A 22877-nucleotide genomic window follows, 5' to 3' on the forward strand; every position below is an offset into this window, starting at 1 on the left:
CCTTTGACAAGTTGTAATACCCTATATCTGCCAGAAAGGGTAAATGGTTTAATAGTCTGTGCATTCTGAGCAGCTTATTTTGTGTGCCTTCAAAGCTTGCAATGCCCACTTGAAACCTAATTTCTGGACAATACTGACATACACTGTGGAGTTCTACACCTGGAAGCCACCAGGGAATGTTGCTCTGAAAGCTATGAGAGAGGGACGGGCCCTACAAGTAAGCCCATAAAGAAGCTTCATAACCTCAGGAAAGGGAATGGGTCAACTGGCTCAGGTTTATGAAACCAGCTCCCTGGAGGCCACATCTTGCATAAACCTGGCACTAGCCTTTATTAGAACCTACTCTAATTTCTAAGCTGCAGGTCAAGTAGCACAGGCAAGTAATGTGCCAATGAGGGAATAAGCGTTCACCAAGGAATATTAGAACCTTAGAGTAGAAAGAATTGGAGCTTGGAAAGCATTGTGAAGAACATCTAACTCAAGCTCTTCCTTTTGCAGGCAAGAAAACTCGGCTACACAGCTGGTTCTAATTCTCTCTTTTAAAGTGCCAACAACAATAGTAACTTTAACCCTTACATAGTATTTAAATGCCAGGCACTGCTCAAAGCACTAGAAACACCTTAACTCATCTGATCTCACAAAAACTCTATGGGGTAGGCAGAATTACCACTCCTGTTTACAGATGAGGAAAACAAACTTGCTCAAGATCACCCAGCTGTTACCATAGTGGGCCTATGATTTGAAGCCAGACAAAATATCCATGTCCTCCTTATTATGCTACGTACCTAGAATAGCATGAAAGCTTCATATAATGAAGTTTTTGCCATGCAATGAAATGTACTACATAATGCAGAGTAACTTTTAAAAATATGAATATTTGCTGAAAAACTGAGTTAAAAAAACAAGTCAGCTGCTTAAGGTGTTGTTAAATATCTCAGAAGAGGAAAATGTAACATTTCAAAGCAGTTTTTTCCTTTCAGTGGAATATTTCAGTGAAATACCCAGTCATGGTCTAAGTTTAAAAACATAAGCCCATAAATAATAGAGTCAAGTGTTAGCTTTATTGGTGATTTTAGTAAATCAAATAAAAACAGAGATCACTTTTCCTGACCCATGTTTTAAACCATGTGGTTAGAATATCACATATACATGTAACATCCATATCCTTTTAACATGTGTATCTCAGGGAGTAGGAATAACAAGGCCATCTACCAAAACACTTATTAGCACATTTATTTTGAAATGAAATAGATGTGTAAATTTAGAAAATTTGTGACATTTACACATCAATTTTTTTTTCAGTACTTATTTCTTGTTAAAAACAGTTTCTGGGCCAGGCACAGTGGCTCACACCTCTAATCCCAGCACTTTGAGAGGCCGAGGTGGGCTGATCACCTGAGGTCAGGAGTTCGAAACCAGTCTGACCAACATAGTGGAAATCCCATCTCTACTAAAAAAATACAAAAAGTAGCCGGGCGTGGAGGCGCATGTCTGTAATCCCAGCTACTCAGGAGGCTGAGGCAGGAGAATCACTTGAACGTGGGAAGCAGAGGTGGCAGTGAGCCAAGATGGTGCCACTGCACTCCAGCCTGGGTAACAAGAGTTAAACTCCATCTCACAAACAAAACAAAACAAAACAAAACAAAACAACACCAGTTTGTGTTCTGGAACAGGAAGAAAATAAAGTTCTTATTGATCATGAGTACACTCAACCTGCCTTTAAGTATGATTCCCTCTCATTAGCCCTATAAGTGAAGTGATTAATGTTTAAATGTTAAAAAATTTTAATTCATGAACTTAACGCCCGCCCCCGCCCACCCAAAACCAACAAAAACAAAAACCCTGTCCTCCTCAGAACTCAAGCAAGCTCTATTCGGAATTCAGAAAGGTTTATTAAAGTCCCTATAAAAACGGTCACTGATAGGCTGAATTTCTGAGTAAGTCTGAGACTACAGACTACAGAGACCAAGAGTAATTCAGGAAAATCAGAATGCTAGGAAAACAACACAACACACACACTAAGGATCTGCTAGCATCAAGTTTATGTAAATAGATGCTAAAAAGCTTTCCTATGTTTAACTGGGCTAATCAGCGCTTCCAATGTCACTGATAAACCATGCAAATATAAAAGGATTATACTTGAACCTCTAGTATATACTTAGAAGGGGAAATTTCTTTCTCATCAGAAACGGTCACCTGAAACTCATGAAGACTGCCTGAGCATTTATTAATATTACCTAACGCAAGGTAAATAAAGCAAAACAAAAAATACTTCTACTTTTTAATTCATGTATTATACTTTTTTTTTTTTTTTTTTTTTTAAATCAAGACAGAGTCTTGCTCTGTTGCCTAGGCTGGAATGCAGTGGCGCGATTTCGGCTCACTGCAACCTCAGCCACCGCCTGGGTTTAAGCGATTCTCGTGCCTCAGCCTGCCAAGTAGCTGGGACTACAGGCGCATGCCACCGTGCCCAGTTAATTTTTTTTTGTATTTTTAGTAGAGAAGGGGTTTTGCCATGTTGGCCAGGCTGGTCTCGAACTCCTGACCTCACGTGATCCTCCCACCTTGGCCTCCCAAAGTGCTGGGATTACAGACATGAGCCACCATGCCCAGCCTTATGTATTATACTTAACCCACTCCACCCCCTGCAAAACAACAACAAACAAACAAACCCCAATACCAAAAAACTAACTGTCCCACTCAGAACTCAACCAAGCTCTAGGAACAACCTACCTTTGCCCAAGTTTTACTGCGTTTCCTTCTACGTGTGCGTTAGTTTAAATAAAGGTACAACTTAACTTTCCTAGTAAAGTGAATATTGAAATGGCAGAGAATTCTGCAAGACTTATATAACCACGTATCTTTTCCTATACAATGGAAATGATAGGGGGTTAGGAGATACGGGTTCTAGTTTTGGCTCCAGTGCTAACCACTTCTGTGGGTGGCTTTAGGCAAATTACTACACTTTTCTGGGACTATTGCTGTGCCTATAAAATAAGGGGCTGGGTTAGAGGAGCAAAGTTTCTTCCAGTTCTGACATTCTGGGACTCTGTGACAGTTAAATGTGCAATGACCAGAGAAAACATTTTTATGTAGCATTTGGTCCTTTTTTCCGAAAGGAGAATTGGTTTTATAACAATTAACAAATAAATTACTCACAAAATACAGTAATTATTCTTCCTAACTTCTATTTATTGAGCACCCAACATACATTATTTCCAAACATCATAGCAGTTCTGCAAGGTCAAGTAATACCAGTTTACAGGTGAGGAAATTGGGCCTTAGAGAGATTAAGTAACCTGCAGAAGTACGCCCATCAAGGAAATGCTAGGGCTAGAATTCAATCCCATATCTGCCCAGTTCCAAAGGCCATGTGCTTTCTGCTACACTAAGTGCTTCCTTACAGGTAAAATCATACATTTTCCCTTCCCAGGATCATTCTCTTTTACTGTTAAAGAAAAAGCACTTACCTTTTTCAATTTAGGCAGCTTGGGGAGATTTGAAACTGAGATCAAGCCTACATTTATTAAACTGAGGAACTCTAAGTTCACAAATTCAGCTGTTAAGCCCTCAATTTTTCCATCATTTGATTTGCAATTGTCCAAGACAAGTTCTCGAACCTGTGGATGACAAAGAAAAGAGGATAAGCGCTCAAAAACACATTGAAAACAAATAATGCAAAAACTTCTACCATAAATATCCTGCAAAAACACCCATATATACAGGTAGCCTCTTACTTAGACCTAGATCTCAGTTATAAAAAGATAAAAACTGCACTTTGGGAGGCCGAGACGGGCGGATCACGAGGTCAGGAGATCGAGACCATCCTGGCTAACACGGTGAAACCCCGTCTCTACTAAAAAAATACAAAAAACTAGCCGGGCGAGGTAGCGGGCGCCTGTAGTCCCAGCTACTCGGGAGGCTGAGGCAGGAGAATGGCGGGAACCCGGGAGGCGGAGCTTGCAGTGAGCTGAGATCCGGCCACTGCACTCCAGCCTGGGCGACAGAGCTAGACTCCACCTCAAAAAAAAAAAAAGATAACTGATTAAGCCTTCAGTAACAATATACTGACAGATTCAAAGATGGAATATTACTCCATGGGTATAAACACACTCTTTATTTTTCCAGAAACAGAAAGTATAGTTCTTAAAATATAAGTGAAATAAGTGTATTCCCCTTATTTCTTTTCTCCAGCCTGTTCCCCAAAGGGCAGCTTTTATCTAAATGCAAATGCAGAGTGAAGACACCCTGTAGGCTGGTTCTACCTTAAGGCCCAGAAGATGACCACTGGAAAAGAGGAAAGCTTTATGTTTCCTACCAAGACCACTAAGAGATTCTGGCTAGAGGTTTCTGCACCAACACACTTTCCAACTCTGGTTTTATTAATCTTTGCCAAGATTATCTTGACACTGGGAAGAAATCAGGATGCAAGAGTCCTTAATTCAAAACAAAGATCAATCTGCGTTGCAAGTTTCTAGGAGAGAACTGCTAGATAATAAATTAAATTTCATTTTCAGGCTACACAGTCTCCTTTTTCAGAATTTAAGTCCATCCAAGAGTATCACATCTGGCCAGGCACAGTGGCTGACGCCTATAGCCCCAGCACTTTGGGAGACTGAGGTGGGCAGATCACCTGAGGTCAGGGGTTCAAGACCAGTTTGGCCAAGGTGAAACCCCCTCCCTACAAAAATACAAAAATTAGCCAGGCATGATGGTGAGTGCCTGTAATCCCAGCTACTCAGGAGGCTAAGGTGGGAGAGTGGCTTAAATCTGGGAGGAGGAGGTGGCAGTTAGCCGAGATTTCGCCATAGCACTCTAGCCTGAGCAACAGAGTGAGACTCCGTCTCAAAAACAGTATCACATCTGATGATTTGAACTTTTGAATATTGATTACTTAATAGTCTACATGCAGATCCACCACAATAATCCATGTTGCCATTCTTGCTCTATGATCATCCTGAAAGTTGCAACTTTTTAGCCCACTTTGATCTACTCACAGTGATGCAAATTACCGTTCTAACTGCATCAACAAAGGCATTCTTTTAGTGAACCTACCATATTTAATAGCATTAATTAAGCATGTGTATGGTAGGGAGATGCTGATAGTCTGAAAAGAGAATAGGAGCTATTAACAGTGTCCTCATCCTCTCATACAACATCCAATGATGCTACTCTAGTAATTGCTATCAATTATAGAGTACTTAATCATTTATTATTTTTACCACCACTCTCCTTCCCCCATTTACAGAGAATGAAACAGATTTCAAGTCAGCAATACCCACAACATAGTAAGTGCCTAACCACTTCTCACTACCCTACTTCCTCTTCAGAAGCCAGGCATCCTTTTTACTCTTTACATCCACTTACTTCTTCCCTTCCTTCCACTTTTATTTAGCTATCTCTGTCATTCTTCCCTTTTCTGATAAGAAATGAGCACATCTGAAAACTCAATAGGTCAATTCTGACAAAAGCTGGGCTCTGGAGACAGATGCCTGGGATCGAATCCTGGTTCTCCTCTGCCACTCAGAACTTGTGTGACCTTGTTTGAGTCACTTAACTTCTCTGTGCCTCAGTTTCCCATAAAGTGGAGATAATAGAACCTACCTCACGAAGTTGTAGAGACTAGGGCTTGGAACATTATAAATGGCCAGAAAGTAACCTCTGGGTAAAGGGAATGGAAAACGTCAGAGACCTTTGCTGTTTACGTATATCTGTACTAAATTTTTTACAAGCATATATTTATTCTGTATTAAAAAGAAACTAAACATAAAACCAACGAACCATTAAAATTTTAGAAAGGTCAACTGCCATCACCCACCCATGTAAACAGTATACTGCAATATAATTAAAATGTTCCCATTTACCTTGGGAGATTTTCTAAAATTCTATCCAAAATAATCCAAAAATGTTATACAAAACACACCAATATGCCAAAAATGAAGTGAAGAAGAATTAGAGTTAGCCATACTGCCTCTCAGCTCACAGAGTGAAATCATCTCTTAAAGACATTTCTTTCAACTTGCAAAATTCCACTTTAACCACTGCAAGGCGTCATCAAAAAGTACCAGAGGACTCAAATGCAGGTTAAAAAATGTGTTTGCTGCCTGGGCTTGGTGGCTCATGCCTGTAATCCCAGCACTCTGGGAGGTCAAGGTGGGTGGATCACCTAAGGTCAGGAGTTCAACACCAGCCTGGCCAACATGGTGAAACTCCATCTCTATTAAAAATACAAAAATTGGCCGGGCGCGGTGGCTCACGCCTGTAATCCCAGCACTTTGGGAGGCCGAGGCGGGCGGATCACAAGGTCAGGAGATCGAGACCACGGTGAAACCCCGTCTCTACTAAAAATACAAAAAATTAGCCGGGCGCGGTTGTGGGCGCCTGTAGTCCCAGCTACTCGGGAGGCTGAGGCAGGAGAATGGCGTGAACCCGGGAGGCAGAGCTTGCAGTGAGCCGAGATCGCGCCACTGCACTCCAGCCTGGGCGACAGAGCGAGACTCCGTCTCAAAAAAAAAAAAAAAAAAAAAAAAAAAAAAACAAAAATTAACCAGGCATGGTGGCATGTGCCTGTAGTCCCAGCAACTCGGGAGGCTGAGGCAGAATTGCTTGAACCTGGGAGGCGGAAGTTGCAGTGAGCTGAGATTGTGCCACTGCACTCCAGCCTGGGTGACAAAGGAGACTCCATCTCAAAAAAAAAAAAAAAAAAAAAAAAAAGTCACTGCTAGACTAAGCTCCATGATCACAGGGTCATGTATATTCCGGTTACACTATATCACTATATAAGAGCCTACGTAACTGCTGAATGAGGAAAAAAATGGTTACAGGTTTGTCAGCAATATTGTACAGAGGTTTGTGACACAATTGCGGGGGACTAAGATGAAAACCTGGACATAAAGGAGACCAACTTTCTGATCATAGAGTATTTTTTAATAGCCAAAGAAATTACAGTGTGTGGATATACTATAAATCATTTTACAATCCTCCCTGTTGAACATTTGTGCTCAATTTTCCCTACTATAAATAATGCCGTATCTTTACTTAAAATGTCTTCTGTGTTTAGGATTGTGTCTTCAGAATCCATTGCTAAGTGAAAGAATACAAACATCTGAGTCTGTTATTAGTTAAGAGTTCTTTATTTAAAACATCAACTTCTCTTTTAAATGAGTAGTTCATTGTAACCGCTGCAAAATTATTTTCCGATTTGACTGTTACTTTTTGTAACCTCTTGATTATGGAAATTCTGGCTATTTGCATTATCTTGTTCTTGAGGATATCTTCTATCGTTTTTACCCTAACTGAAAAAATAAATACCCCAGCAGAAACACTAACAAAGGACAGACAAGCTCTTAAAGACAGAAATAGCCAACACTAAAAAAACTGTTCAAGGCCAGGTGCAGTGGCTAGTGCCTATAATCCCAGCGACAGAGACCCAGCTAAAAGAAAAAAAAAAAAAAGTTTGGCTGGGCACGGTGGCTCACGCCTATAATCCCAGCACTTTGGGAGGCCGAGGCAGGCAGATCACCTGAGGTCAGGAGTTTGAGACCAGCCTGGCCAACGTGGCGAAATCCCATCTCCACTAAAAATACAAAGAAATGTGCCAGGCATGGTGGTGTGCACCTATAGTCCCAGCTACTCGGGAGGCTGAGGCAGGAGAATGCTTGAACCCATGAGTCGGAGGGTTGCAGTGAGCCGAGACTGCGCCACTGCACTCCAGTCTGGGCAACAGAGCAAGATTCTGTCTCCAAAAAAAAAAAGTTTCAACTGTAAGTAGTAAAAATGTATATTAAAAATGAGGTATCATTCTACCCTTGTTGGAGGAGGGACAGCTCCTTCAAGAGAGTGGCTAGGATAGACAGAGATGTAAGTGAGTTTATTAAGTGAGTGAGAAGTTCAGGAAATGAATACCTGAGACCTTTATTGCCTCTACCAGTAAGAGGCAATAGGATATACTGGGATAAATAGGGCAGAGAGTTGTTGGGCTAGGCAGAAAAGGCACGTCCCTTGACTTTTCCAGCAAGGCTGAGAATGTAAAGAAACATGCTACCCCAAGAACAGAATGCAAGAAGCATATTGAGAAGATGAGTCACTGGGGAATAAGCACAGAGGATAATGGGAATTACTGCATAAAGCAGAGACCACTGGAGGGCCCCACTCAGGGCTGTACCCAAGGATAGCAGGTCTAAATGTTCCATCAGCCAACTTCAAGGTCGTTGAAAGTTCTCAACAGGACCTTAATGAAAAGGTATTCTGAGCTCGGATATTGTTTCAATGGCAGAAAAGTGGCATTTGAGGTGCAGAAAAAGTGTATTTACACGTGCAACACACATACACAGGTGCACTCACGCTCAGTGATAACTGAGTAGTTAGAATTTAGAGCTTATATACCTAACTTAGAAGAGGAAAAGACAGGAGGAGAAAAACTTTTTGGGAAGAACAGATTTCTTTAGGGAACACAAATGGGATTTTCAGAACAGATGAGAGATCAAGTTTACAATGTCTGTCTACATAGATATGAGTGGTCTTTGTTTTCTTAGGGCCGTAAGACTACTCCCCCCACCCCCACCAGAGATTTACTCTTGGCCTCTCTCCTGGGAACAGGCACACTCCAAAGGGAGAATTCCCTCGTATGTGATATGTATTTGCTTTTAGCCAGATAAACTCCAAGTAGGCTTCTCTCTGCATCGGTTGAATCTCAAATATCTTCAGCTTAAAACAATCTTTGTATCAACTCTGGGGTTCTCAGTGGATCTCCACAGAGCTAACTAAGCCTCATCATCTCTTTTTATTCCTCCCTGGGTATAGAGATCTAAACTGCCTTGCAAAGGAGATAACAGCTTGGGAAGAGTGTGGTTGAGAGACCGAGTGGGGCTGGGGTCAAGATGATCCCACAGCTTCCCAATCTAGATTCAGAATAAACCAAAGGTCCTAATCAAAGGAGAAAGGTCCTAGTTTCTTCTTATATCTCAAATCCTCCCAGAGCTGTTATCTAATGAAGAAACGTTAGGCAGGCCCTTGTTCATTTGTGCATAATGATCTATTTGGTCCAAGAGTTAACTGGCCTTCTGCTTGAAGATGGACAGTTAAACTTTTGGGGCCAAATTCACTCCTCTTCCTCCCTCATCCTCCAATTAAACTTGCCTTTTCTCAAACACAAATTTAAGGTAAACATTTAAAAATGAAAAATCCGTACTATCTCCTATTTAATTCTTATATTTGTTTTCTACATTTAGCAGCAAAACAGTAGTTTCCTACTACTTTTTCATTGAAAAATTTGAACTATAGTGTGGCCAAATACCTTTTCAGATCTGATTGGAAGATATAACAATGATTTATAACACTATCTCTCTCTTAAAAAAAAAAAAAAAAACCACACACATTTTAAGTTCTAAATGGCAAAATGTCTATGAGGTCCTTCTTTAAGTTATGATGAGTCTAGGTCATGGGAATATCCCCAGCGATTGGAGGTGGGGGCCATAGGAGATGGAAAAATGTTTTTCCCTTTCATTCTCTTCAATGTGCTCATTTGCCACTCCCCTAGCTACTATGAAAAAAGATCAACTTTACCTAACTGGTGGGGTGATGCTCTCCAACTATACCAGTTGTCTCTGCCATAAAAGGAGGAAAGGGTATGGAGGAATTAAAGATCTTTGTGAGTTGTCAATTCTTTTAATTAGAACAATACTGGTTATTATGGTAAGTGAAATAATCCCACAATACAGAAAGTAATTCCTGCCATCCTTGCAATTTCCATCCTTCTGAGTTAGTCAGTGTTCAAATCTTCTACCCATTAATTTAAAATGTTTTCAAAATAATAGAACTTTTTATTATTTTATTTTTATTTTTGAGACGGAGTCTCACTCTTTCGCCTATGCTGGAGTGAAGTGGTGCTATCTTGGCTCACTGTAACCTCTGCCCCCCTAGGTTCAAGCAATTCTCCTGCCTCAGCCTCCAGAATAACTGGGATTATAGGCGCCTGCCACCACCCCCAGCTAATTTTTGTATTTTTAGTGGAGACGGGGTTTTGCCATGTTGCCCAGGCTGGTCTTGAATTCCTGACCTCAGGTGATCCACCCTCCTCCGCCTCCCAAAGTGCTAGGATTATAGGCATGAGCCACTGTACCCAGCCGAGAATGGATTTATATTAGTGGTTCTCCAATGTGTTTAAGACCCACCAGTACCCTACTGGTGGGTATTAAAAAAAGGTAAACATTCTGAAAAGCAATTTGGCAGGGGGGAAAAAAATAACATTATAAGATGTTCATTTCAGCAGTATTTAAAACAGCCAAAATCCCTGTGAACAACCTGAGATGTTTAAATTATGATCTATGCAGACATTAATAATGAGTCTATAAAATAAAGACACACACAAAGATGTTCACTGTATTTTTTTCTAAACAAAACAAGCTAGCTAGCATTCAGATTATCTGCATGAACCAAGTTTAGAAAAAATTTAAACATTCTGGTAGACTCTACACTGAAGTGTCTAGATGGTTGGTTAGGCATGTATGTCTATCCTCTTTTTGCTTATCTATACCTACAATTTTTTTGGCCTATCTATATCTAATTTTCTTCAATGAAGATGTATTGCTTATACAACGAAAAAAACCCCGATTAGTTGCTATGCAACCAATTAGAATATCCGATTGAGCTCAAAATTACATCACAGTAGACACAACAAAAGAGGTCAAAAGCTGGGGAGGGGGTGCGGATCAAAAAAAGATGGAAGTTAAAGACAATCTACATTTTTTCCCAGTAAACTGGGACTAGGTAAAGACTGCTTTTATTTTGGTAGATGAAATGTCATAATCCAGCAAATAGCACACCAGCATTTCGCAGGGGCATAGATTGCAAGCCACAGTAAGGAAATGCTTGGCTTTCTAACTTTGAATGAAAAACTCAGAGCTGATAGGAAGGCTGATTGTCCCCAGATGCATGGTTAATGATGTGCTTCTAACAGAGCGACATGTTCAGTTTACTGGAAGGATAAGAATCTCACATAAAGAACAGGTATTCTTTTCCAATTTTGGAATACAACTAAATGTGGTTTATATCTAATTACTGCATGTCACTGTCTTCTCATCTTACTGACCAGACCTCCAGTTTCCATGGTGTATATATGGTATATTCCAGCACTGTTCAATTTACTCTCAGTGAACTGCCAATATTTTATATAAAATATTTCCTTGTCATGCAAAATAGCTCCTATCCTTGTCTATGTTTTTAAACGGTAACCACCATTCTTCATGAAGATTACTTTAAAATGCCATCTTAGGCCATTTTGTTCCACTATGAGAATACACCCTGCTGCTATAAGAGCTGTTTTGGACTTAGAAAAAAAAAAATTCAGTATTTCTTTACAATCCCTCGCCCTCATCCCTTAGGGAAATTGGCAAACTTGTGTTTATAAGGAATAGGGATATAGTTAAGTAATAGGTGAACTGAAGAAGACCCTAGTAACACTTTTGTGTTTACCTTCTTGTCTTCCTCAGTCAGAACACACAAGAGCCCAATTGAACAAAAGTGTTACTAGGGTCTTCTTCAAACCCCAGTAATAAGAAAAAAGCCACATACACAATAAAAGCCCACCTGGTCTTAAACATAAGAACACATTTACAATTAAACCCCTATTCGCCCTCTTCAAACACTCTTACATCTCACTTGACTTTAAAATCATTAAGGTCAACCATGGGACACTGCTGTATATTTCAGAGCATCCTATGCATACAATAGTATACCTTCAACGGGGTAATGGATTCTTCATGTTACCCCACATGCCAAGTCTGCAGGATCCCAGACGCCAAGCCTACTGTGTAACAGCTGACCATGCCACCAATTTCTGTGGTGTTTATGGTATGTTCCAGCACATCGCACATAAGGTATCATGTGACTAGCTGAATGTGATTTTAAGGGAGTGATCTCCGAACTTTTCATCTGCCTTAAAGATGATGCCTCTGTGCGAAAAACACTTTAAACTCTCTTTTAGAATTTCCTTCAAAATCTACAGCATTTTTTCCTGAAAACCCTTCAGTTTTAGGTCAAAGTTTTATTCGTCCACCTGGGTTCCTAACTCCCACTGGTCTCAATCTCCCTAAGGGAACCTTCCTCTACCCCCACAATCTCAGCTGGCTCCCGCAACACTCTCTCAAGGCCTCACAAACTCTCCCAAGTGCAAAAAGCACCACATCACCTCAATGGTTTCTCAGGCTTCAAATGTTTACTTAATAAACCAGTGGATTCTGCAGGCCAGTGCTGCCAATGCAGCACCCACGAGCCACTTGTCACGTTTGAGCACTTGAAATGTGGATAGTATTACCGAGAAAATGTTTTAATTTAACTGAATTAAATGGCTCTGGCCTGACTGGCAAGAAGGTTAAGTTGATTACTTGAAAAATGAGCACGCAGCCGGGCGCGGTGGCTCACTCCTGTAATTCCAGCACTTTGGGAGGCCGAGGCAGGTGGACCACCTGAGGTGAAGAGTTGCAGAACAGCCTGAACAACAGCGAGAAACCCCGTCTCTACTAAAAATACAAAATTAGCCCAGCGTGGTGGCGCATGCCTGTAATCCCAGCTACACGGGAGTTTGAGGCAGGAGAATCGCTTGAACCCAGGAAGCGGAGGCTGACGTGAGCCGAGACAGTGCCACTGCACCCCAGCCTGGGCACAAGAGAGACTCAGTCTCAAAAAAAAAAAAAAAAGAAAAAAGAAAAAAAAGAAAAATGAACACCTGTAGATCATGTGTTTTTAAAGCAATATTACTTCATATATGAAATCATTATCTAAGGGGAACAGCAGGCCAACTGTTATTTCCCAGAGGGAACACTACTCTAGAATTATAACAGACCTTTAGTTTGAGCATATTCTAAAGAACTCAAATTCAAGATTTTAAAGCATTTCTGAAGACCCACGTGTGTACTTCTCTCGCAGACACTTTGGCTAATTTTAGCTAGTCCATATCCTACGGATTTGCAATTATGCCGCAATGGAAAAGTCTGGAACGAACACCTTCCCAAGGCAAGAACGCCTCTCCTCAAGTTTTGTGGCGCGAGCTGGACGCCCCGGCTATAGGCTAGCACGTGGCGGGCACAAAATGTCTGACGGAAGGTCGGAAAAACGCGCGCCCGCGACCCTCCATCTCGGAACCCCTGGAGCGGCCCACCTCGCGGGCCCTCCGGGAGGGACAGCGCCGGGCGGTGGAGCCCGGCCCACCCCGCGTTAGTGGTGACCTCAAAGACTAGAAAGCAAGGATATAAACGTCGAGCACACCAGGTGAACCCTGGTCGACGAATTCCCTCAAGTTCGCGACTCGTTAACCACAGCCACCTGAGGGCACGAAACCCGGCCGCTCGCTTAGCCCGGGGCGGGAGGCCCCGCCGGGCCGCCCTCGGCGGGAAACCACTGGACCGCTGGGGCACCCGGCCGCGGCGCTACCTGGCCCCGCGCCGGTTCGCGGAGTCGGGGGGCTCGCGGCGGCGGGCAGCCGCGCTAAAACCGGGAGACGAAAGGGGCGATTCCCACAGACCGGACCCACGCCCACGCAGCCGCGCCGCCAGAGGGCCTCCCTCAGGCCCCTGCAGCCCGGAAGGCGCGCGGCCGGCTGCACCAGGCCGCTCTCAAGCACGTGGGAGGCCAGAGGCCGCCCGGCCCCCGAGCCGAGCCGAGGCCCGCCCAAAATCCCGCGCGCCGAGCTGAGGCCCGCCCGAAACCCCGCACGCTCGGCGCGGGGCGGGGGTGGCCGCCTGCCGTTGCCCTTTTAAGAAGGGGGAGGGGGTCGGCAGCGCGCCCGCGACGGGATGAGTCGGCGGCGGCCACGGCGCGCGGCTCCCGCCAGTGGGAGCCAAGCCCCGGCGGGGCGGGGGGAAACAGACCGAGGGCTCGGCGCGGGAAGAGGCGGCCGACAGCCAGTGCCGAGGGAGGGCGGGCAAGGCCAAGCTCGTGGGCCGACTCACCAGGCGGAGGGAGACGGGCACCCGCCAACATGGCGCTGCGGCGGCCTGTGGCGCGCCCCGGCTGGCGTGAGGAGCCGCCGCCCGCCCACACGGAGGGGCCATCCTCCCGGGGCAGGAGCCCCGGGCTCCGCCGCCGCGGCGCAGGGGGAAGGGCGAAGCCGTCGCCACAACGGTTGGCCCCGGTCGACCCGGGCTGCCTCTGGGAGGTCGGAATGGGCAAGGCCGAGGGCAAAGAGGGAGCGAGGAAACAAGAGAGAAAGTTTTATTTTTAGGCTTGAAAAATGGCGGGAACCGCGTCCTTTTTTCAAACTTGGCCTCGGGAGGGGCGGCGGTTGCGCCACCTCCGCCGCCCTGGCCCGCCCCTCCCCCGCTCTGCGCGCCAGGCCGCGCCCGCCCAAGCGCCCGAGGGGGCTTCTCGCTCCCTTCAAAGGAAAAAAGCCCCCTCCTCGCCCCACAGCCGCTGCCCTCGGCCGGGCCGGCCCCCATCGCGAGCTCCGGTCACAGAAGCCACCCCCCGCCCCGCCTCATCCGCGCCCCTTCCCCGGCCAGCCCGGGGCGCGCGGAGCCCGGCCTGGCCCAGGCGGGGATGGCCGCGCAGCTCCTCGACAGGCCCGGCCTCCGCCCGGCCGCGCATCCCGGGAGGCTGCAAACATGGCTCCCAGCGTTACACAACCCCCGCCTCCTTCCCTCGCCGCCGGCCACTTGCACACGCGCTCCCTCCGGGGAAAGACCCCGGCGGGCGAAGCGCTCAAAGTTTGCTTTCCCCGACACCGCTGCCTTCCTCCGGCCGCCCCAGGGGCCCGCGGGCGGCAAAGAGTTAATCCTCGCGCGCTCGCTCCCCCCTCCGCGCCCGCCCGCCTTCCCCGTCCGAGCCCACAAGCTGCGCTCTTCCCCGCGCCGGGGCCGGCGAACCCTCAGGCCGGGCCCCGCAGGTGGCCACCATTACATGCAAGTCATCAGGGGAGGGGGCGCCCGGAGGGGGCTCTGCTTACAGCTGCCGGGGTCCGGTTCCTCAGTTCCAGGTGGATTCTCCTCTTCATGTCCATGTTCCCCTCTTCCCCCCTCTTCAAACTTAACTTTCCGCGGCGGGGGCGGAGGGGGGAGAGGCGTCCCGGCCTGCGCAGCGAAGGCCGTCGGAAGGGTTTGCTCGCGGCGGAGGCCGGCGGCGCGGTCCTGGGTGGCTGGCGGCGTACGGGCAGGCGAGCGGAGCCCCCGGAGCCAAGTTACTCACGGGAGCGGAGAGAAACCATGGAGGGAAAAGGAGGCTGGAGCGCAGCGCTGGGCTCACTACCGCCGCCCCCGGCCGCGGCCTGCACTGCGCTTAAACCGGCGACGCGGCGCGGCAGCTGCTCGGCTCCACTCGGCCCCGCGCGGCGCTGCTCGGCTGGGCGGCCGCGGTTGCACCAAGGACGGGGCGGGGAGACGCGCGACAGGCGGGGCGGAGGCTGGGCAAAGGCGCAGCCGGGGTAGAGGAGCGACTTCCTCCCTCCCTCCTTCCGATTGCACGTGGGGCGGCTGATGTAAGACCTTTCTCGGGGGTTGGGGGGGCTTCCCCGACCCCCGCCGGGCTGAGACTTCTCCTCCCGCCCCCACCTCGTCGTGCCCGGAGCTGGGTCTGCGGCCCGGGCCCGGAGGTTCGCGGGCAGGGCTGGTGGGAAGCTTGGCAGTCCGGCTTCAGGGGTCCCTAAAGCCCAGTCCATCCGGGGAGGCTCACGGGGGCAGCACGACGCCCGCGGAGGCGCGAAATGTGAAGAAGCCGGGGACGGAGAGGCTTTGAGGTTCACCTTTTGCCTGCCACACAGTCTGGGGCCAACAGGCCGAACACCAATGCCTCCTTGGCAGAGTGGCGTCCGTAGTGCCGCCGAGGATCCGCGCGCCCCCCGTCGGGACAGAATCGTGGCCGGCCGGCCCTGGCATGGCAGCAGGGGTCGCTTGCTAAGCCGCAGAGCAGGCTAGCATCTCCACCCTCTTCAGGAGAGTCTCCCACGGTTTTCTAACATTTTAATAGGAGCTAGAGAAAGGAAAACATTAGCATTTCTAATAGGGCCTCAGGGTTTCCCTGCCTTTTTTTTTTTTTTTTTTTTTAATCTCATTTATTCGTTAGGGCACCCCTGTGAGGTGTGTAAATTCTTGGTGGTCTAAGTTTCGCTGAAACCTGGCAGGCAGCCTTTGTCATGGTCTGGCTGAAAGGGTCCCAGGGGTTAGAGCACCAGATCGGGGTGGGTGTTGTGCTTTGCAGACCACCTGGGAATGACTTTATATTCAGCGTAAAATAAGTAAATACATAATATATCAAATACAATGTGAGATTGTACTGACTAGAAGCACCAAAAACTAAGAACAATTTGTTAAAGAAAGAAAAACTTGAAATTCTATGCATTAATATAAAGTTTTATGAAGTTAGGAAAGTGCCCCAATTCGTATTTTACCTAAGTTTTAGTGGCAAACAACCCAAACTTAATTGTAAACCGATTATAGATCAGCTTTTAAAATACTGAGTGAGTTAACATTTGAAGATGAAAGTTTTAGAAGGAATATGGGAAAAGAAAAACTTTCTAGTATGTGGTTCCCTGACTCCTGTTAACTGTCTCAGCAGATGTCTTCATGACAAGGGAAAATGGAGACAGATGTTCTCAGGAGGTTACAAGAGGTCTGTAACTAAGGTTATGAGAACCACCGGGCTATGCAATGAGGGCTTTTACAAAAAAACAAACAAACAAACAAAAAATAAGAACTACCAAATCGGTTTCATGAGCCAACAAGCGATTATTGAGCATCTGCTTTAAGGGGCTTGATATTATTTCTCTGATTCTCAGACAACTTTCTGAAGTAGGTGATAATTTAATCATTTTACAGATGAGGAGCTCAGGAATCTTAAGCTGCACGTCCAACAAGCGGAGCTAGGATTTAGACCCAGATAGGTCTGACTCTGCAGGCCACCATCTTCTGCTACATCATCAGTCTATCTTGAGTGGAGTCATAGCATGGTGGGGGGCTGCGTTGGTGCTGTAGGTTGGGAACAGTTGTAGAGGACTTTTAATACCAAACAGCATGCAAGTGTCCCCTTGCAGGAAAAGGGGATGGTGCTGAAGGAGTCCTGGTGGCTCCCGGAGGAGATGGTATTAATCCTTAGCATCAGGGCAAATCTTGAGACACTGTCCTCTCTTTATGGCCAACTGGAGGGTATGAAGGACTCTTTCCTCAGGATACATAGCTCACAGGATAGATGTGTGTTTTATAGTATTTAGCTACAAAGTAATTAATAAACATAGCCACAATGTGCTGCAAATAGAAGGCAAAAGAGCCAAAGGAGGAGAGACTACAGACACGGCACTGTCCCTTCTTACGCAGCCGGTGCTGGCATGCACCTCTGTGAACAAAGAGCATGTGTTCCAGTGACATGCTTCTTTGTCAGGGGCTTCACTGCCAGAGGCATAAATAACACAGGCAGAACAGGGTGTGTCTCATTGCCCTGCCAACATCTTCTACGGGACTGTCAGTCTACAGGCCTGAAGGGGCTGTTGTCACAGGGCCTGGGTTTTGAATATTGCTGCGCTTAACATCATTCTCTGTATGCATCTGTGTGTGAGAAAGATGTAGAATATTCACTTGTATCTAATCTGCAAGTATTATTGTGACCATGGATTTACGGATTTCAACAAGGGCTGAAAGGGAATAAGGAAATGTAAAAAGAGTTTGTTAGACCAAACTAAGAATGAATTTCTTTTTACTTCCATTGATGTTAACGTTTGACCAGTAAGTAATAAAAATATCAAATAATGCCAGGTTTTGGCACCCCTTGAGCCTTAAAACGGCCTGTTAATGAGAATGGCTGTGTATTCCAAAAAGCTCTAAAATGTCTGAGCAGAACACCGCGAGCCAGTTTGTAACTCCTTGGACCTGTGCCCCACCCCCCTGCCTCAGCAACAGCATATTACTTGTCATATCATCAGATGACTTGAGCCTTCCCCACAAACTTTGTGGCTGTGGACAGACTTTAATAAATCTGAAGATGAGAGGAAACAGCCCTACTAGGTCATTGATTTAACTGGCTCTGAAACCAGCTTAACAGAATGGGCATATTTTAGTAATGACAGTATTTGAAGCTGATGTATAATATAGGATGAGGAAATGATTACTCTTGAAATACTTCCATTCTTCCTGTCCTCTTCCATACACATGTGCATACACTGGTAAGAACATATCTCTTCCCCGCCCCGGAGTTTCCACAACTTAGTGTGTGTACCTCTATTATCGCAGTTTGGCAACAAATGGTAGTTGTTGAAGGATCTAACTTCTCAATTAGAACTCAGACAAGTATTTCTGGATGATAGGAATGGAGAGGAGGACCTTGGGTCCATCTTTAGAACAGAGCAGATGCTTTGCAAATGTATGTTATGTTAAAAATAATGTCACATGTACTTAAAAAAAATACCATCTAGGCAGCTGAGATTATTGAGACAAGGGGAGAGGGAGAGGCAAATAGGTGAAAATGGGTTAAGGGAGGAGATCCTGTTAGTCTTCACATGGTAAAAACAGAGGAGGGGAATGTGTCAGATGTACAGGAAGCTCTAGGCCCAGTAATGGGCCCCTGCCCAGGTTCCTTTCTGCTATCTGAACCAGCTGGAGGTGCTCAGCCTTCCTGGTGCAGCAAGGAAGAGCTGTGACTACCAAGAGTCAAGTCTAATATTTATTAAGCACCATCCTTATGCCAAGTGCTGTGCGTGGGACTTTTGTGTACTGCTTCTCAGTTAATCCTAGCAACAGCTCCCCAGGACAGGATGATAATCCACCTTTTTTTTTTTTTTTTTTTTTTTTTTTTTTTTTTTTTTTTTGAGACGGAGTCTCGCTCTGTGGCCCAGGCTAGAGTGCAGTGGCCGGATCTCAGCTCACTGCAAGCTCCGCCTCCCGGGTTCACGCCATTCTCCTGCCTCAGCCTCCCGAGTAGCTGGGACTACAGGCGCCCACCACCTCGCCCGGCTAGTTTTTTTGTAGTTTTTAGTAGAGACGGGGTTTCACTGTGTTCACCAGGATGGTCTCGATCTCCTGACCTCGTGATCCACCCGTCTCGGCCTCCCAAAGTGCTGGGATTACAGGCTTGAGCCACCACGCCCGGCGATAATCCACCTTTTATAGTGTTTAGGAAACAGACTCAGGAAAGCCAAGTAGGTTTGCTGAAATTCACATAACTACTAAGAAGCTAGATTTCTCTGTCATTAGGGCTCACTGTAATTCATTCTCATTACTTTGATCGACTAGTCCTCAGAACTGCTTCTGAAAAATAAAACATTTTTTTCCTGTTTTAAAAAGGTTTACTTGCTCACTGTGCAGAGAAAATTAAAACACTGAAAATAAATTTAAAAGTTCCTGCCATTGAGATATAACCACCATTAAGTTGTATATCTTTGCAATTTTTTCTATACTATACATATTGTTTTTAAGTGTTGGGATCAGATTGAAGATCTTTTTTTAGAGACTTGCTTTTTCCGCCTATCATTATGATAAATCTGTATTAATATAACTTTCTTCAGTGGTTTTCCCCTTTTGGGAAGGACTTCAGTGAGATGAGAATCCCACTCCACCACTTACTGGCTGTGTGCTTGAGGGCAAAACATATAGCCTCTCTGGGCCTCAGGCTGCTCATCTCAGAACTATTGAGGGTTGGACATAATCACGTTAGAGAAACTGAGTGCCTGTCACTTTTCTCTGCCCCCCGCAGCCACAGTCACTGCAAGCCTGAGTCCCTTCCTTACCCAAGCAGCGTCCCAGAGCCTGCTGGCCTTCAAGGCTAGGAACATTCTGCTGTGGCCATCAGTTTTCCATCTCTGCTCCATGTGCTACCCCTTTGGCTGAGGGGGAAATATGTTTTTAAATCTCAAATAGTCAGGCTCATTTTCGGTTTCACATAGTCCTTGGTCACTCTTGAGGAACTTGGAACATGCTCCTGACACGGAAAATATCGAAGTGCCCTTCTCCATAATTAGCCAGCATCCCTGCCATCTGGACCCTCTCATACCTCACAGGGATTTCCTTGTCCACATGGAACTGAGACTGATCCAAGAGTCCAGCTCCTGCTGACTGAACTCTGCCATCTGTTCTCCAGCTTGCCTTACCTGCTCCTGTCCAGCCAGGCACCCCTCCGTGGGCCTGTGCTTTTGTCCTGTCTCATGCTAGACCCTGGCACTACTGAGGTGGCTTGCATGGTCCCAAATTTGCTAGTCTCTTATTTTGATAAAGGCTACAAGTACCAAATATCCTTATCCTTGAAAATAAGGGCATCTAGGTCCCTGGCTTCTTTTTATGTTTATCTACGCATGTACTATAGAAAACTTGGAAACTATACTTACAGAGAAGAAAATAAGAATTTCCGTCTAAGGCTTTTTTAAAGGGCCAAGCACTGTTCATGTTTTGTTGTCTGTTCCTCCAATCTTTTCTCTACACACATGGCATTTTCTCAAGTCTCAGATAGTGAGAAGCATCATCTCATTAGTAAGAGCTTTTCAGGAGAGAGGGAGGGGGAACCCATGACATCAAATATTCATGTCAATTATAAGAGATATTTCACATATAGAAGTGAAAAAAATATAATACCTAGGAAATATTACAGTTAAAAATACTTTTCAAAAGTGAGATAGTATAACCTGCTTTTTAGTTAACAATCTATTATAGACATATTCCCATGTCATTGAATAATCTTCTACTATATATTCCTTGAAGATACTCTTCTACAAAAATGAAAATATGTTTTCTTTTTCTGGGCATAAAGACAATACATATTCATGTAGCAAATTCATGCAATGCAAAAAAGTATAAATAAAATAAAAGCCAGCCAAAATCCCATTACTTAGATGGACTACTGTTAACATTTTTGTGAATATTTTCTAAGCGATTACTCTGTGAATGAAGGTGCATATATATCATATATAATTTTATATAAATGGAATTCTATAAATGATACTGTAAAATATGTTTTTAATTTTCACTAAGCAATGGGTAACAGAAATTGCTCAAAGTTAGTTGGAGTTACTTCATTTTTAAAGGCTGCATCATATTTTATTGTATGGATTGGAGAATAATTTACTCACTTGGTCGCCTACTGATGGACATTTAGATTACTTCCAGTTGTTTACTATTATACATAACAGCGTTGAAGACATTTAGCTCCTTGGAATAAATTCCTAGAAGTGCAATTCCTGAATCAGAGTGTACACATTTCAAACTGGTATACACGTAGCCAAGTTGCCCTTCAAAGGCTACTACTTTATGCTCCCGTTAGCAGTGTACAAGGCTTCCCCTCACTCTTGCCTAAACTAGGTATTATCTTTGAAAAATTGTTGTCAATTAGTTTTCAACAAAGGTGCCAAGACAGTTCAATGAGGGAAGGAATAGTCTTTTCAACAAATGATGTGGGACAATTGGCTGTCCACAAGCAAGAGAATGAAGTTGGACATCATTTACAAAAATTAATTCAAAATGGATCATACACCTAGATATAAGTAAGAATTAAAACTATAAGACTCAGAAGAAAAAGTAGGATGACCTTGGATTAGGCAAAGTTTTTTTTTAGATAGGACACCAAAAAGAAAAATAGATTAATTTGACTTCATGAAAATTTAAAATTGACTCCATCAGGAAACTGAAAAGACAATGCATGGGAAGGGAGAAAATACTTGCAAATCATGTATCTGATAAGACACTTGTCTTCAGATGTATAAAGAACTATTGCAGGCTGAGCACGGGGACTCACACCTGTAATCCCAGCACTTTGGGAGGCTGAGGCAGGCAGATCAGTTGAGGTCAGGAGTTCAAGACCAGTCTGGCCAACATGGTGAAACCCTGTCTCTACTAAAAATACAAAAATTAGCTGGGTGTAGTGGCAGGCGCCTGTGAAGCTGAGGCGGGAAAATCGCTTGAACCTGGGAGTCAGAGATTGCAGTGAGCCGAGACTGCACCACTGCACTCCAACCTGGGCAACAGAGTGAGACTCCATCTTAAAAAACAATGGGCAAAGGATTTGAATATACAGTTCTCCAAAGAAGATATATACATGGCCAATAAGCATATGAAAAAATGCTCAACATCATCATTAGGGAAATATAAAAACCACAATGACATACAACCTCACACCCTTGAGCATTGCTGGTAAGAATGTAAAATGATGCAACCTCTTTAGATCTTGGCTCACTGTAACTGCCGCCTCCCGGGTTCAAGTGATTCTCCTGCCTTACCCTCCCGAGTAGCTGGGATTATAGGCGCCCGCCATCATGCGTGGCTATTTTTGTGTGTGTGTGTGTTTTTGTAGAGAGGGAGTTTCACCCTGTTGGCCAGGCTGGTCTCAAACTCTTGTCCTCAGGTGATCCACCCGGCTCAGCCTCCCAAAGTGCTGGGATTACAGGCATGAGCCACCGCGCCTGGCCAACAACCTCTTTGGAAACCAATTTTGAAATTGTTTTGTTTACAATGTCAGGTTCATAGAAAAAGAAAAAGTTAGACATGGAATTACATATGACCCAGCAATTTCACTCCTAGGTATATACCCAAGAAAATAAAAATGTATGTCCACACAAAATTTGCACATGAATATTTATTGCAGCATTAGTCTTAATAGGCATTCAATGGAAACGACCCAAATATCCATTAGCAATGAATGAATAAACAAAATGTGGTTATCCATACAATAGAATATTATTTGGCCATGAAAAGGAATGAACATAGGTAAACCTTAATAACTTTATGCTAAGTGCATTATGCTAATGCACAGACATGAAGGCCATGTACTGTGTGGTTCCGTTTATGTAAAATGTCCAGAATAGGTAGAAAGAGACAAAGCAGATTTGTGGTTACCAGAGGTTTGGGGGAGGGAGGATGCAGAGTGACTGCTAACAGGTCTGGGGTTTCTTTCTGGAGTGATGAAAACATTCCAGAATTAGA

The 22877-nt window shown here is 44.8% G+C and overlaps 1 protein-coding gene across 3 annotated transcripts in view; it reads right to left on the reverse strand.

Annotated features, from left to right (window-relative positions):
* Nucleotides 1-15346, reverse strand: part of ANP32B (acidic nuclear phosphoprotein 32 family member B) — a 32021-nt gene extending 16675 nt beyond the window's left edge. The window contains exons 1-2 of one of the 3 annotated variants that reach the window (XM_050762251.1): nt 14939-15346; nt 3471-3620 (exon numbers count right to left, since the gene is read on the reverse strand). In XM_050762251.1, coding sequence (XP_050618208.1) covers nt 3471-3620; nt 14939-14992 — 204 coding nt within the window. In that variant the 5' untranslated portion in view covers nt 14993-15346. Of the gene's footprint in view, nt 1-3470; nt 3621-13946; nt 14219-14938 lie in introns of those variants that run through there. The other 2 variants (XM_050762249.1, XM_050762252.1) reach the window with 2 other exon arrangements.
* Between the last annotated feature and the right edge of the window lie 7531 nt (nt 15347-22877).

This window comes from Macaca thibetana, chromosome 15, assembly GCF_024542745.1.
Source record: "Macaca thibetana thibetana isolate TM-01 chromosome 15, ASM2454274v1, whole genome shotgun sequence".
NCBI lineage: Eukaryota > Metazoa > Chordata > Mammalia > Primates > Cercopithecidae > Macaca > Macaca thibetana.